The 13,107-nt window shown below is 39.4% G+C and overlaps 1 protein-coding gene across 2 annotated transcripts; it reads left to right on the top strand.

The window, feature by feature from the left end:
• Positions 1 to 7,679: 7,679 nt before the first annotated feature.
• On the top strand, positions 7,680 to 9,974 carry dusp28 (dual specificity phosphatase 28). 2 transcript variants are annotated; one of them, XM_080503680.1, is made up of 3 exons: positions 7,680 to 7,810; positions 8,663 to 9,050; positions 9,851 to 9,974. In XM_080503680.1, the coding sequence occupies exons 2-3, from the start codon at positions 8,706 to 8,708 to the stop codon at positions 9,950 to 9,952; spliced, it is 447 nt and encodes a 148-aa protein (XP_080359806.1). In that variant the 5' UTR covers positions 7,680 to 7,810; positions 8,663 to 8,705; the 3' UTR covers positions 9,953 to 9,974. The 2 variants fall into 2 exon arrangements, with proteins under 2 accessions (XP_080359806.1, XP_080359805.1); XM_080503679.1 differs by having other exon boundaries at positions 7,710 to 7,836.
• Positions 9,975 to 13,107: the final 3,133 nt, after the last annotated feature.

The following is a 13,107-nucleotide window of genomic DNA, read 5'->3' as shown; positions in this document are numbered from 1 at the left end:
AATACAAAAGAAAACCCAAAACAAACACCCACAAGAAGCACAGATTTTAACTCATCAAAAGTGACAGACAATAATTTTACATTCGATAGTTTGTTGAAGTCTCAAAGTTCTTGGAATCGGTTACGTTTTTTTCCCCCAAATACACTTAATTCCACTCAAATGGATGTTCACCGACTACACAGTCTCATATGTTCTCGCTTCCGTGTTTTCAGAAATATGGCCGTTCCTGGCGAGTCTCTCCCGGTGTGTTCGACCCGATTTTGACGTCTCACCTGTGTGAACTTTCATGTGACTTTTCAAGTTGGATATCTGGATAAAACTTTTTCCACAGGCCGTGCAAACATATGGCTTCTCACCCGTGTGTGTTCTCATGTGACTTGTCAGATCTGAAGCCTGTACGAAGCTTTTCCCGCAGGTGGCGCAGACATACGGCCGCTCGCCGGTGTGCGTTCTCATGTGGACTTTGTGTGATTTGATGTAGCTGAAACTCTTCCCGCACAGTTCACAAGCGTACAGTTTTTCACCCGTGTGGGTTCGCATGTGAGTCTTCAGGTTCGACGTGTGAGTAAAGCTTTTTCCGCACGTGCTGCAAACATATGGCTTTTCACCCGAGTGGATTCTCATGTGGCTTTTCAGATCTGACGCCCGGACAAATCGTTTCCCGCAGGTGTCACAGGGGTAAGGCTTTTCGCCAGCGTGAGTTTGCATGTGACTCTTCAAGTGTGTGGTCCAAATAAATCTATTCCCACATATCTCGCACACAAACGGTTTCTCGCCCGTGTGGATTTTCTGATGTTTCGTCAGTTGGTGCTTATCCTTAAAAGCTTTTCCACAAATGTCACACTTCAACTTTTTACCCACGTCGGTGTCGCTCGGGTTGCGCTCTGCAGTTCTGTCGGATCCCGAGTCCACACGCTTGCTTTCTTGGTCATTTTGGCCCTCGGTTGCTGTGGAGAGCAGCTGGTGGCTTTCTGGTTCCGCCTCACTGTCACTTTGCCCATAAGTGAGAGTCACCATCAGAGTCTCAGGCTCCTGTTTGAGTCCAAGCTGCCCCACATCCTGAACAGTGCAGAGTTCCTGCTCCTCTTTAATCTGCGAAGCCTCTGGCTCATCCAGTTGGTTCATGCTGGAGGAAAGTCTAACCTGGACCTGCTGGTTGGGAAATCCTTCATCAGTTAGAGTCATCTCCTCCTCACAGACACACTGGTGAGGAAAACCTTTAAGGACAAAGAGAACATGAGGACAAGGTCACTTAGCTGTGAGACACAAATCACAAATGTATTCCAGTTCACCTGCAAATGCAGTTTATTAGTTAAAGCACTAAACAACCCTTCTAGGCCCTAATAAACAGGCTCATGCTCAAACAAACTCCACTGAGGTTTGATGACAAATCACAGCCCGGAACAACAACCAGTAAAGCAGAGATGACCTCACTTTTTGGAATGGGGGACAGATTTGTTCATGAGAAAGTGTCTGAGGATCAATAGCGCCTCGATTACTTCATTTTAAACAATTTAATTGATAACAATATGAGTCAGATAAAGAATCAGTTTCCTTTTAAAAAAACAAACAAACAAAAAAAGACAGAATTTAATGCATTGGAAACAGCAGACAGTGATAAACGTTTGCCAGCAGAGAGTTGGGTAAATGACAGGGGTGATTTGTGGCCGTGAGTGGCCCCGGGGCTGGACTCTGAACATGCCTGTGGGCCAATAAAACTTCAGGTTAATAAAAAGATGAACTCGCACAGAGTCCAAAATAATTTTAAAATGTGGTTGCTTTCTTTGTCACAAAGAAAGCAAAATCAATATGTGACAGGTATGACAACTACTGTCATCTGCACGAATTCTACTTGCTTGGTGCAGTATTATAAAAAGGTCAATTTTGACAGTTTAGTTTTTTTAGGTTTTGTTACTTCTTTAAACACTAAATAAATTATAAAATTGAGGATTGCATGTCCTATAAATGGTTATTCCTTTGATTGATAGATCATACATTGTATGTCTTTAAGTCATTCATTCACACACGCACACCTTCGTTAGAACTTCATTATATTGGTTTATTTACCTGTCCCCGATGACTTTGTTCCAGGTTTCCAGTTCGTGTCAAGCTGTTTGCGCTGCCGATCAATCTCCTCCTCATACTGCACGATAGTCCGTTCAAAAGCTCCCAATATCTCCACAGCAGCTGCATTCAGTCGCTCACTGATGAAGCCTCTCAAATAGTGAACTGAAGACATGTTTGTTTCTTGGTTTGTTTATCTACAACAAAGCTGCAGCCAGAGCACTTTCACCTCACTTTTTTCAGATCCTCATTTCCAGATGAAGGGATCATCGCGCCCCCTGCTGGATGGGAGTACGAACAACCATTTTAAAGATCACCACAAACCTTGACATTATAGTTTTAAACGCCGGTACCAAACTCTATCTTAACAGGGGGACCCATCAAGATGAGCATACATGGGCAATTATGTATTTGAGACTTCTTAATGAAATTATAAGCCCTTGCAGTCTCAAATTCATATGTAAAACATCACCTAAATATTACATTTAGGGCATGAATGTAGCAACATTGTGTGTTATCAGTGATAAACGTACCTAAGTATGGCTGACTGGACGTGATAGATGCTTCACATCACGATTGCTATATGTGTTGTCAAGTGAACATTCTCAGAAGTAAATATGGTGTCTTATTGTGGATGTGTCACTCAAGGTACAGAGCACAATGAACACATAATTAATCTTGAAGCAAAACATTGTTTTCAAATCTAAAACCTTATTTTGTGTATTTATTTACAACTGAGTTAGTTCTCATATGCACCACCAAGACTTACAGCATTTGAGACATTTAACACACAGAATATATGGTTTCACACCTGTGATGATTCTCATTTATTTTGGCTTTTAAGTTTAATGTCTGAATAAAGTGTTTCCCACTGGTTTGGCAGAGAAAAAGATTTTCTCTTGTGTGCGTTCATATTATTTTTCAAGTGTGATCTGCATGTGAATCTTGTCCCAAAGGTTGTACAGAGATAAGACTTCTCACCTTTGTGGGTTCTTGTGTGTGCCAACAAATGTATGAGCTCTGAATTTCCCCCCCGCAAGTACGACAAGCATATATGGCTTTTCACCTGTGTGGATTCTGTAATGTCTCTTCATGTGGCATTTGTTCATCACCACCATTTCACAAACATCACAAATGACATACTTTTGACCTGTATAATAATCATACTACCTCTCGTACTTTACTTCCCAAAGATTACAGTACATGCCTAAAGCCCAGATTCATGTTTTATTTCAGGTTTTCTGCAGACATCCCCTCTTCAAACTGGACAATAGTTCAACTGTAAATAGGTTAACTGTCTCAAGGCGTAAACCGAAGACGTCCTTGCAGACATTTTGAATTGTTTAAAGTTAGAAATGTTGTGTTTAACGCCAAATTGTCCACGATGCCGTGTTTGTAACTACTCCCATACAGCAGGGGGCGCTTTAAGCTTTTTCTTTTGTCTAAACCTAGACTCAAAGAAGACCAGGCGACAGTAAACAAAACCACGTGGTCTGTAGGGAAGTGGACTGTCTGATATGATCTCGGGTGCTTTGCTTTGCTAGAGGTCCTTTAAATATGTCGGGATTTCAAGCAACAGATATTTCGTCGATACATCATTTAAGAGGGTTTGTCAGCGAGCGGCTGACTGCAGCTGCAGAAGAAATAGTGTCGGTGTTTGAACAAGCTGTGGCTCGTTATCAGGAGGAGATTTACTGTCATCGCAAACAATTGGAAAGATCAGGTCTGCAATTTTATACTGCAAACTCTAAGCAAATGTACTTCTGGGTTTTCAATTAAAAACAACAAAGCGAGAGCTGAGAACAATGCCTGTAACGTACAAATCACTACAGGGAACGAGCTCCACGTTATGGATGCTTCATAATTTAGCTTTCGTTTGTTTCAAGCATCCATAAAACAATTTACGTGTTGTATGGCCTATTTTCACCACTTTGACCGTTTTGATCTGTTTTATATACTTGCACATTGCAACAGTAAGGTAGCCAGCTCGTCACAAGACTCACAAAAAATGAAATTGGCACCAAATTAAACATTCACGTCGTCTGATGAATTTATCGTTACTGGGTAACGCGATGAACCTGCAGACTCGTACAGACAAACACTGCCTGCCAGGACCTTTTTTTAGTCTATGTTGACAGTGCTACCCCCTTGACATTTCTTTAAAGTACAGTTAAATTTTGAGTGTTTTGTTATTGCATATCACACACTATCACCCTATTTTTAATTTAATTTAATTTTTTACAAACAATGATACAAGTCCAGCATAATCGGTTTTAGGGGTCTCTGAAGATTTTACAATGGACAATGCATTATTGACCTTCTTCCTTTGTCCCTTTGTGCTTCCAGGACTTGCACAGCAACATGCTTGTTATTACAAAGAGGACCAGCAGCTCTCCCACCAGGAGAGGTTCCCCATTCTGGATGAGGAAGAATCTGGACGTCCACAGATTAAAGAGATTAAACTGGAGGGATCCTGCACCAGTCATGAAAGCGAGCGGCTCGCACTGAAACAGGAGACCGATACTTTACTCAAGATTTCCTCTGGTGAGCAAAGTAAGCCAGAATCGGGAACTGAGCATGTCCTCTCACGCGACGGCATGAGGGAGGTTATCAATGAGCTGCTAACCGCTAGAAATTTTCATTGTGCTTGAACAAAATATTGTCCGATATGAGGAGGAGATCATCAAGAGATATGAGCTGGAATCCTCAGATAAGGTTACGCAGAACAGGTCTGTAAAACTGCGACAGTCTGAACAACCTAACACATGAATATGTCTCATGCAGGACACAACAGTTTGTCAATTTAATGCTCATAGGTCACAGTTTTTCTCCTATGACTAGGTTGACCAAGAATCCCAGCCTTTACAGCTGTAGGTGTCAGCGGATTGAAGACCTCTAATGACTCCTTTGGTACACCTCTTCTTCTCCTCAATGGAATGTCATTGACTTTGTAGGTTCCCTCTTGTAGCTTGTGCCTCCTCCCGCAGAACAGTCGCAATGACCGGCCTTGTGCTCTCACACGTGTCGGCCTGTTTTTTCTCTGCTGTTTGTGTCTCTCTTCATTGCCCTCTTATCTTTTTGTGTCCCTTGGTTTCCCCAGAGCTCTCACGGCAGAATGTGTGTGAGGAAGATGTGCTTTCTGAGCAGCAGCCCAACAGTCAAGACAGAAGCCTAAATCCAGACCAGGAGCAGCCAGACGCTTCGAAGATTAAAGATGAACAGGGGCAACTCTGGGCCAGACGGGATGGGGATCAGCTTCCAGTGAAGCAGGAGTCTGGCTCTTGCCTGATGACTTCTGCTTACAGGGAAATGGACATTGAACAAGGGTCCAGCAGTGAGCATCTTTTTTATCACAACCCTCCTGCAGTCGGGAGTCAAGATCAGAGCGGAAGCTTCCATGTGGGCTCAGAATCAACGAAGGATGTAGACCTCATGCCAATGTCTCTCTTGTTGGACAGCCCACGTGATACTGATCCACGTAAAAAGTCTGTCCAATGTGAATTCTGTGGAAAAGCCTTTCGGGATAATTACCACATGCGTGTACATAGAAGAATCCACACAGGTGAGAAACCTTACGTGTGTGAAACATGTGGGAAAGGTTTCAGAGAACGGGATATTTTGTTGTCCCACATGAGAACTCACACAGGCGAAAGGCCTTATTCTTGTAACACATGCAGTAAAAGTTTTAGTTCAAATGGAAACTTGACTACCCACATGAGAAGCCACACGGGTGAGAAGCCATATTCTTGCGAAATCTGCGGGAAGTGTTTCAGTCGGAATAGTAATGTGAGGGCCCACATGAGAATCCACACCGGTGAGAAGCCATACTCTTGTGAGATCTGCGGGCAAAGCTTTCGTAAGAGTGGAGATTTGATTACGCACACAAGGACTCACACAGGTGAAAAGCCGTACCCTTGTAACACCTGTGGAAAAAGATTTTGCAGACTTTCACATTTGAAATGTCACATGAGGTCTCACACAGGTGAGAGACCCTATGTCTGTAACACATGTGGAAAAACGTACTCTCAGTTATCCGCTTTAAAAAAGCATACAAATATGCACACAGATGAGAGGCCATATTCTTGTGACACCATATGAACATAAACACGGGTGAAAAGCCATAGTTTTCTAAAGTCTGTGGGCAAAAGTTTGAACGAGTCATCAACTTGTAAAAGTCATATGACAACCCACACGGGAGAGAAACAGTATTCTCGTGTCGTGTGTTGTACAGGTTAAAACACAACGAAGCTTTGTTGAACCACATGGAAACTCACACAGAAGAGACTACAAGCTAAAAATATATTTCACCATTTTCACTAAAAGTTCTTTGAAATGTGATATCAGTTGCTTGAATGTCTATTACATATTATTTGTATGTATTTGTTGGGTGGCAAAATGAGATGTAATTCTCTGTCGGATTACTTGTTCAACCTGAAGATAAATGTTGAATTTGTCATTGGGCATGTGATAGCATGTTTATTTGTTTTTAATCTGTAATGTGTCAAGATTTTTTCAGATAAATACAGTAGTTGTTGCAGTTGTTGGTGGAGGTAGTGTCAAAATCTCTGCTGTCTGTCAGCAACTCTGAAGAAAAGCTGGATTGTCATCATGATGACTTACAAAGTAACAGGACTGATTTATTATAGATTCCAATACAAACAACTGTCTATAGAAATCAAAATTAGCCCAGTATTATTGATGCAAGTCTTTTACTCCACTCAACTACCTTTTATTTTAATATAGTTTTGCTCCGCTAAAATTTATTTTCATATTCAGGTAAAGCTATTGAACCAATTCAAAGTACTCCCAAACTCCTGAACAGGTAAGTTGCAAAACGATTTTTTTAAATTTTTTATTTCAAAACATTCCATTCCATACGAAGTGTGTTGTAGTGTGATCCCCAAACTATTTAGGCATATTCTTATTGTTAAAAAAATAAGAAACGGGTCAAAAATGTGTAAAGAATGAAATGTGGGAACGTCTGTTGTGGCTTTATTAAGATCTTCTGTTGATTGTCGACATCTTTTCTGGATTTATCAAAGACAGGTGGATGGATCCAAACCCTTCACATTGACAGCAGCGATGTTGCAGGATTCATGGGAAATTTGAAGGTTAATGTCCCACCAACAGATCTAAAAAAAGAATAAAGCATCACAGCTGTCTGAATATATATATATATATATATATATATATATATATATATATATATATATATATATATATATATAGCACTATTTTGTGGAGATGAAGACCTTTATTTTCAGCTTTAATTCACATCTAGGAAAATATGTGTTCTAGTCAGAATTCACAACTAAGACAAATTTCATGAATTTACTCTAGTTTCTCACACATTCTTATTGGCTTATTCTTAGATATTTTTTTTTAAAATAAGAAATTCCTGTTGCTATCTTTTCAATGTCTAATTCAACATATTTCTCTAATAATGGCTGAAGGTTTTTCTGCTTGAGTGAATTTAGCCTGGCTCTCAAGGATTCTTCATCCTTCCACCTGTCAGTCTTGAACTTGAGCTGCTTTAGGACCCAGAGCGGAGGAGCGCTCAGTGGTAGTAAATATAGCAGCCGCGGTGTGTTGATCAGAGCAGCTGGGGGTCATGAGGAGGTTTGAACAGACCCGATCAGCCTTGAATCCGCTGCCCTGCTGGACGCAACAGAGTGATTCTCTCACGAAGAGCCGCTGAGAGACTTGATGTGGAGGAGACTGAGGATCAGCTGACGGGCGGCTGCGCGTGAGTCACTGTCCTTTGTGTTCAACGTGAGTGAGACATTCAGTGACTGCTGCTGACGTTCTGTGAAAATGTGCTCAATGGCTGAAAATGTGCTCCTGTGGATGTACGTACTTTATTCCCAATATTTCTTTGTAAATTTTGACTGATACAGATAGTAAAATATGATTAAAAATGCAAGTTAATGGAACAATTGTTTTTAATATCTCAATTTTCTTTTTTTCAGTCAATAGGGAAAGTATGGGAATTGTATTCTATACCTTCAGGGCTTAAAGGCAAATTTTGTTTTGACTGCTTAATAATTAAACATCTGAAAATTATAACAAAACGTTTAGGTAAAACCCCCATAAATTTGCAGTGGTAGTGTGTTTTCATTCTCAAACTGCTCATGGAGCATGTAAGGTTTGATATGACGTCACAACACCAGACCTCGAACGTCTCTCACTGTGAAGATTTTACTTTTTGGAGCCAATTTCTTTAAAAACTGTTTCTGATACAGTTTGTGCCATCCCTATGTGATTTTTATATATGTAAAAAAAAATGACAGATGAAACTACAGCTCTCCTTGATTTAATAGTTTTTTTTTATAAATCAGATCATTACTTTGGTTCGAGTTGAAAAAGTGTGTTTAGATAATATCATGCAAAATGATGATATTACATAGTATACAAATGGAATTGCACGTGCAAAGGGAAACAGCAAATTCATATTTAGGCCAGTAGATTTTTGCTATCAGATGATATCATAGGGGGGAAAATGCCGGTGACTGCTGATAGTTAAGGATAATTTCAGGAGAAGATCGTGAAACTTGAAAGCACGTCTTTTTCTGCTCTCTCTTTTTCTGTGACCTTCAAGAAGTGAAGCCTACAAAGGTCAATTTTTTGGTAACCTGACCAGGATGCTGCAGTTGTGTAAAGTCACAAGTGCCCTGTTCATCAGCAATGCTCGCTCGGCCTGCAGCGAAGAGCTCATTCAGCAGGAGGGAGTGACCTTCTGCATCAACGTGTCCAAGCAGCAGCCGTTTCCCACCAGCGGCATCACCAAGCTGCAGATCCCCGTCTACGATGACCCCAATGAGGACCTGTACAGCCACTTTGACCGCTGCGCAGATGCCATCCAGAAGGAGGCCAAACGTGGGGGACGCAGTGTCGTCTACTGCAAGAATGGTCGCAGCCGCTCGGCCACCATCTGCATCGCCTATCTGATGAAACATCGCAAACTAACGCTGACTGACGCTGTCCAGGTGAGCGAGTTTCTGAAGGACATTGGCTCTTTGATGCAATGACAGTGCTTGACTTTGGGAATCTTAGATTATTTGTAATAAATAATGAAACACTATAGTGTATTGTAAGACTATAGCCTTAGTCAGCTTTGCACCTCTCTTTATTCTCACATGTCAGGGCTCATTTGTGGCTCCATTTGGACTTTTTAGGTCAAATTTTGCTCAAGTGTTTGTTATGGAGGGCTGTGAGAAAACTTATCTCAACAAAACAAATAGCACTTCTTGACAGTCACAAAGAAAAGTTTCAGAGTTTTTGAGCTGAGCTGGTGTGACTGTGCTGTGATCAGCAAACTGCAGGTCCTGTACGTCGCATGAAGGTGAAAAGTCTGCAGTAGAGCAGTTTGTGTCCTGTAACTGAAGCTTTTATTATCCAAGGTGCCCTCGGACAGCACACCGACAGAGGAGCTGCAAGGCTGCATTCAGCCAACAATGACCACATCAAAAATGTGAACCACTTCTCACTGAACGCAGGTTTAAAACTAAAAATATAAACGTTTACAAGTTTATCAAATTGATGGCAGACCTTGCGTTTGCTCACATTAAACAAATTCTATTAATTCTCAGTACTCAGTTACTTAAATTCATACGTCACTTGTAATTTAGAGCAAACTGCAGATGCCAGGATCCAAAGTTTTTACATGAATCACACACCGTCTGATAAGAAGCAGCCTTTACTTGTGGTCAATCAGCTGAATGAGGAATGGATCCTTGACTGGAAGTGTGTTGATTTATGTTCATTTCGCTTCACGTTATTACCACAGAGAGTGAAGACTGCCCGTCATGTGATCGACCCCAACCCCGGCTTCATGTCTCAGCTGCAGCGGTACGAACAGGAGCTGAAAAGAAGACGAGGAGAATCCTGATCCTCGTGAAGCTAAAACGTTTGACACATTCTGAAAATTGCCAAGTCAAAAAAAAAAATTTCAAAAAACTTAACCAGGTGGGGAAGTTTCAACTTTGTGCAACTTCAAAGTCACTGTTTGTCTCCAAATAGTGTTTCGTATTCAACTTGTCATGAAAGTTGTACCTTAATGAGCCTAGAGATTAGACTAGCTGTTTAAACGGAATACCTTGTCTGTATTCATCTGTGTCAGTATTGTTAGCTCAACCTTAATGTAAAGATGTTGAATACAAGTGTCTAAAAAAAATCACTCCAAAGGTTTTACAGCAGGACATGAATAACAAACCAAATGACATAGTATTTGAATCAAATTAACTATAATGATTCATTAGCATTAAAAAAAGCCCAAAGTCAATAAGGGGGTGCAAATATATTGGCTTTAGTACATTTAAAATGATACAAATATTGAACATATGGTGCAAACTTAGTTTAAATAGCATTTTTCCAAGCCTGCTTTCAATATACCTGAAAATAGTAGAAACTAAGAGATTAAATAATAGACATAATAGAAGGTGCAAAATAAATAAAAGCTTGGATTTGCAGTGAAGTTAGTCTTGAGGTTTTAAAAAAATTACAATCATTATGGACTAAGTTGGTAAGATGACCCTATCAGAAAAATCAATATAGAGGATATGAAAATAGAAAAGTTTAAAACCACATTATCTGAAATTATTGCACTTTAACTCGTGTATTCATGTTTATGCCTTACTCTACAGACAAAGACAATAATTTTTGTGTTTTGTTCATTATTAATCAATATAGATTTTATTTTTGTTATCTGGAGGTTATATTTGCTATAAATTTATGTCAGTATTTTGGGGGGGGGGATTTACAACAAAGTTGATCATGCTGGAAAACAAAAGCCATCTATCCATACATCTTCACTGCTTCATTAGGATTTGTTCAGTGTTGCTTTACCAAAACAGCCCACTGTTTCTATATTAACCATCTGTGTTTTATTGTCACCGTGACAAAAAGGTTTGCCTGCAGAAATTGTATTTATGGTTAGGTTCATATTTTAATTTAAGCTCATTAAAATCTCACATTTGGAAAGACTTTAAAGGCCCGATTATCAAATTAATAAGCAAATGTGTGTTTTACAACTTTGATATTCTCCAACTCTATTATAGAGATTATTTCAACATGTTCAGAACAAATGACTGATCAAACTTGAATGAAGTTAAACGTTTATAGATTCTGAGTTCTCACTGGGTTTCTGCACCGATGGTATTGTTTCTTCTGGTTAGATTGTAGGCCTTTGTGTGAATATGATAGAGTTCCTCTGTATTTTAACACTCGGAAGAGGCTGAGTCGATCATCACAGCGAAGTTTCTGCTGCTTGGGGTGGAAGAGAAATCCAAACCGCAATACACTGAGGCTTCATGTCACCCATATTCCATCAGGCCCTTGGCTAAGCCTGGTGAAGCAATTTACACCCAGGTTTTTGTATTTTTGTTAGCATAATAGCATTTGATGTGCAGGATATTTACCAACTGTTGAAGTAGAAAAAGACAAACCATCTGTTTGTTCTCGATGATAAACCAGATCCTGAAAATTGTTCAAATGTCAAAGGCTGGTGTGGCTTCACAAATTATCACAATATCTACGACATCTCAGGAATGGTGTAATGAGTCTTTCTTCAAATTTGGCACATATTCATGCTTGCAATTTTATATCGATAGGGTTTAAGGCCGAAGTAACTGTAATCGCACATATTTCTTATTGTAGTTGATGCTATACCTCAGGAAAGCCTACAAATGAGATATATGTAGTTTTCAACTGAAAATTTGCTTGTTGACAAAAAGACAATTGTGAAGCATTTATATTTAATATATAGATTTTTAGCACAGCTATGAACTGTATGAACAATATATGCTCTCCTACAAAAAATGAATCTGCTTACAGGAATGCAGCTAAAGAGCCAGGGAGCTTCTTCGGGAGCTGGTGAAATTACAAAAATACCTCGATATATTCTGTGATAATGTTCACATGCTAATAATATGAACTTATTAGGTAACTTTTTTTGTTTATGCAAAGCACAATTGTTCTCATTTATTTATAGATGACTTATTGTTGCTCACCTCTGAAGACAAACATTACAGGTATTTATTTGGGCACACCCTCCCTGCTTGAAAACTTGAAATGGAGGTGGTAAAAACAACATATGTTGTGCGCCTTTTATAGAACTATTGCTTGAGATATTTTACAGTAAAAAGAGTGGACTCATCTTTTCAGAAGCTGAATCATTGATTTGTGTCCCTCTAAAGCAAACACAGAATTTAATTCAATACTGGGAAAGTCTTAATTGTTAAAATAAATCTCAGGTTAAAAAGTGGGAGCAGTAGAAGAAAAATTACTCTACATGAAGTATGAAAGGGTTAAAAATGTATTAAATATATTAAAACAGCTTGTGAAATGATTGTTAGGGAGATGCATGTATTTCAGTTTCTAGAATGTATTTTAGTACAACAGTTTTTAACCTGCAGCTGGTTTTTCATTGTATTTAAATGGTGAATTTTTGCAGTACAGTGTTTTGATGTTGCGTTTTAGCAGTTTATGCACGTCATTCTCAGGTCCTTTTTAGTTTTGTGGTCTTGCCACTGGAGTATAAAAGCAATATGATTAATGACATAGATGTAATTTAAACCATGTCAAGCTTAGCTTGACTCCAGGAATGAGGGGGAAATAACTCAGAAACGTCTGGTGAAGTACGAATCTGTTTGATATGGTGAAATAAAGATGTGTAAAACATTCTGTTTGATATGGTGAAATAAAGTTGTGTAAAACATTCAGTTGTGTTTTGCCAATATACATTTCTATATTTTTCACTGAGCATGAATTCTGGACTAATTCTGACACAGGGTTTTTCCATTTTTAAATGTGTGTCACCTTTGTTATATTGTGGAGTGGTGATGGATCTATTGACCCAGATGAAACGCAAAATCTAACACGGGCACACGCTGAGAGAAAACCCCTGTGAAGCGTACCCCATATCTTGATTTATTCCTGATTTTCTGTTGCATCCCACACTCCTTAACATGATTCTCTTTAATCCATGTAAATAATATCAACATGACTCACTGGCATTAATATTTTTTATCATATTTGCTTTATTGA

The sequence above is a fragment of the Blennius ocellaris genome (genome assembly GCF_963422515.1).
Source record: "Blennius ocellaris genome assembly, chromosome: 10".
In the NCBI taxonomy this organism is placed as follows: Eukaryota; Metazoa; Chordata; class Actinopteri; order Blenniiformes; family Blenniidae; genus Blennius; species Blennius ocellaris.
The sequence above is the reverse complement of the archived record's forward strand: the minus strand, read 5'-3'. Positions and strand labels throughout refer to the sequence as shown.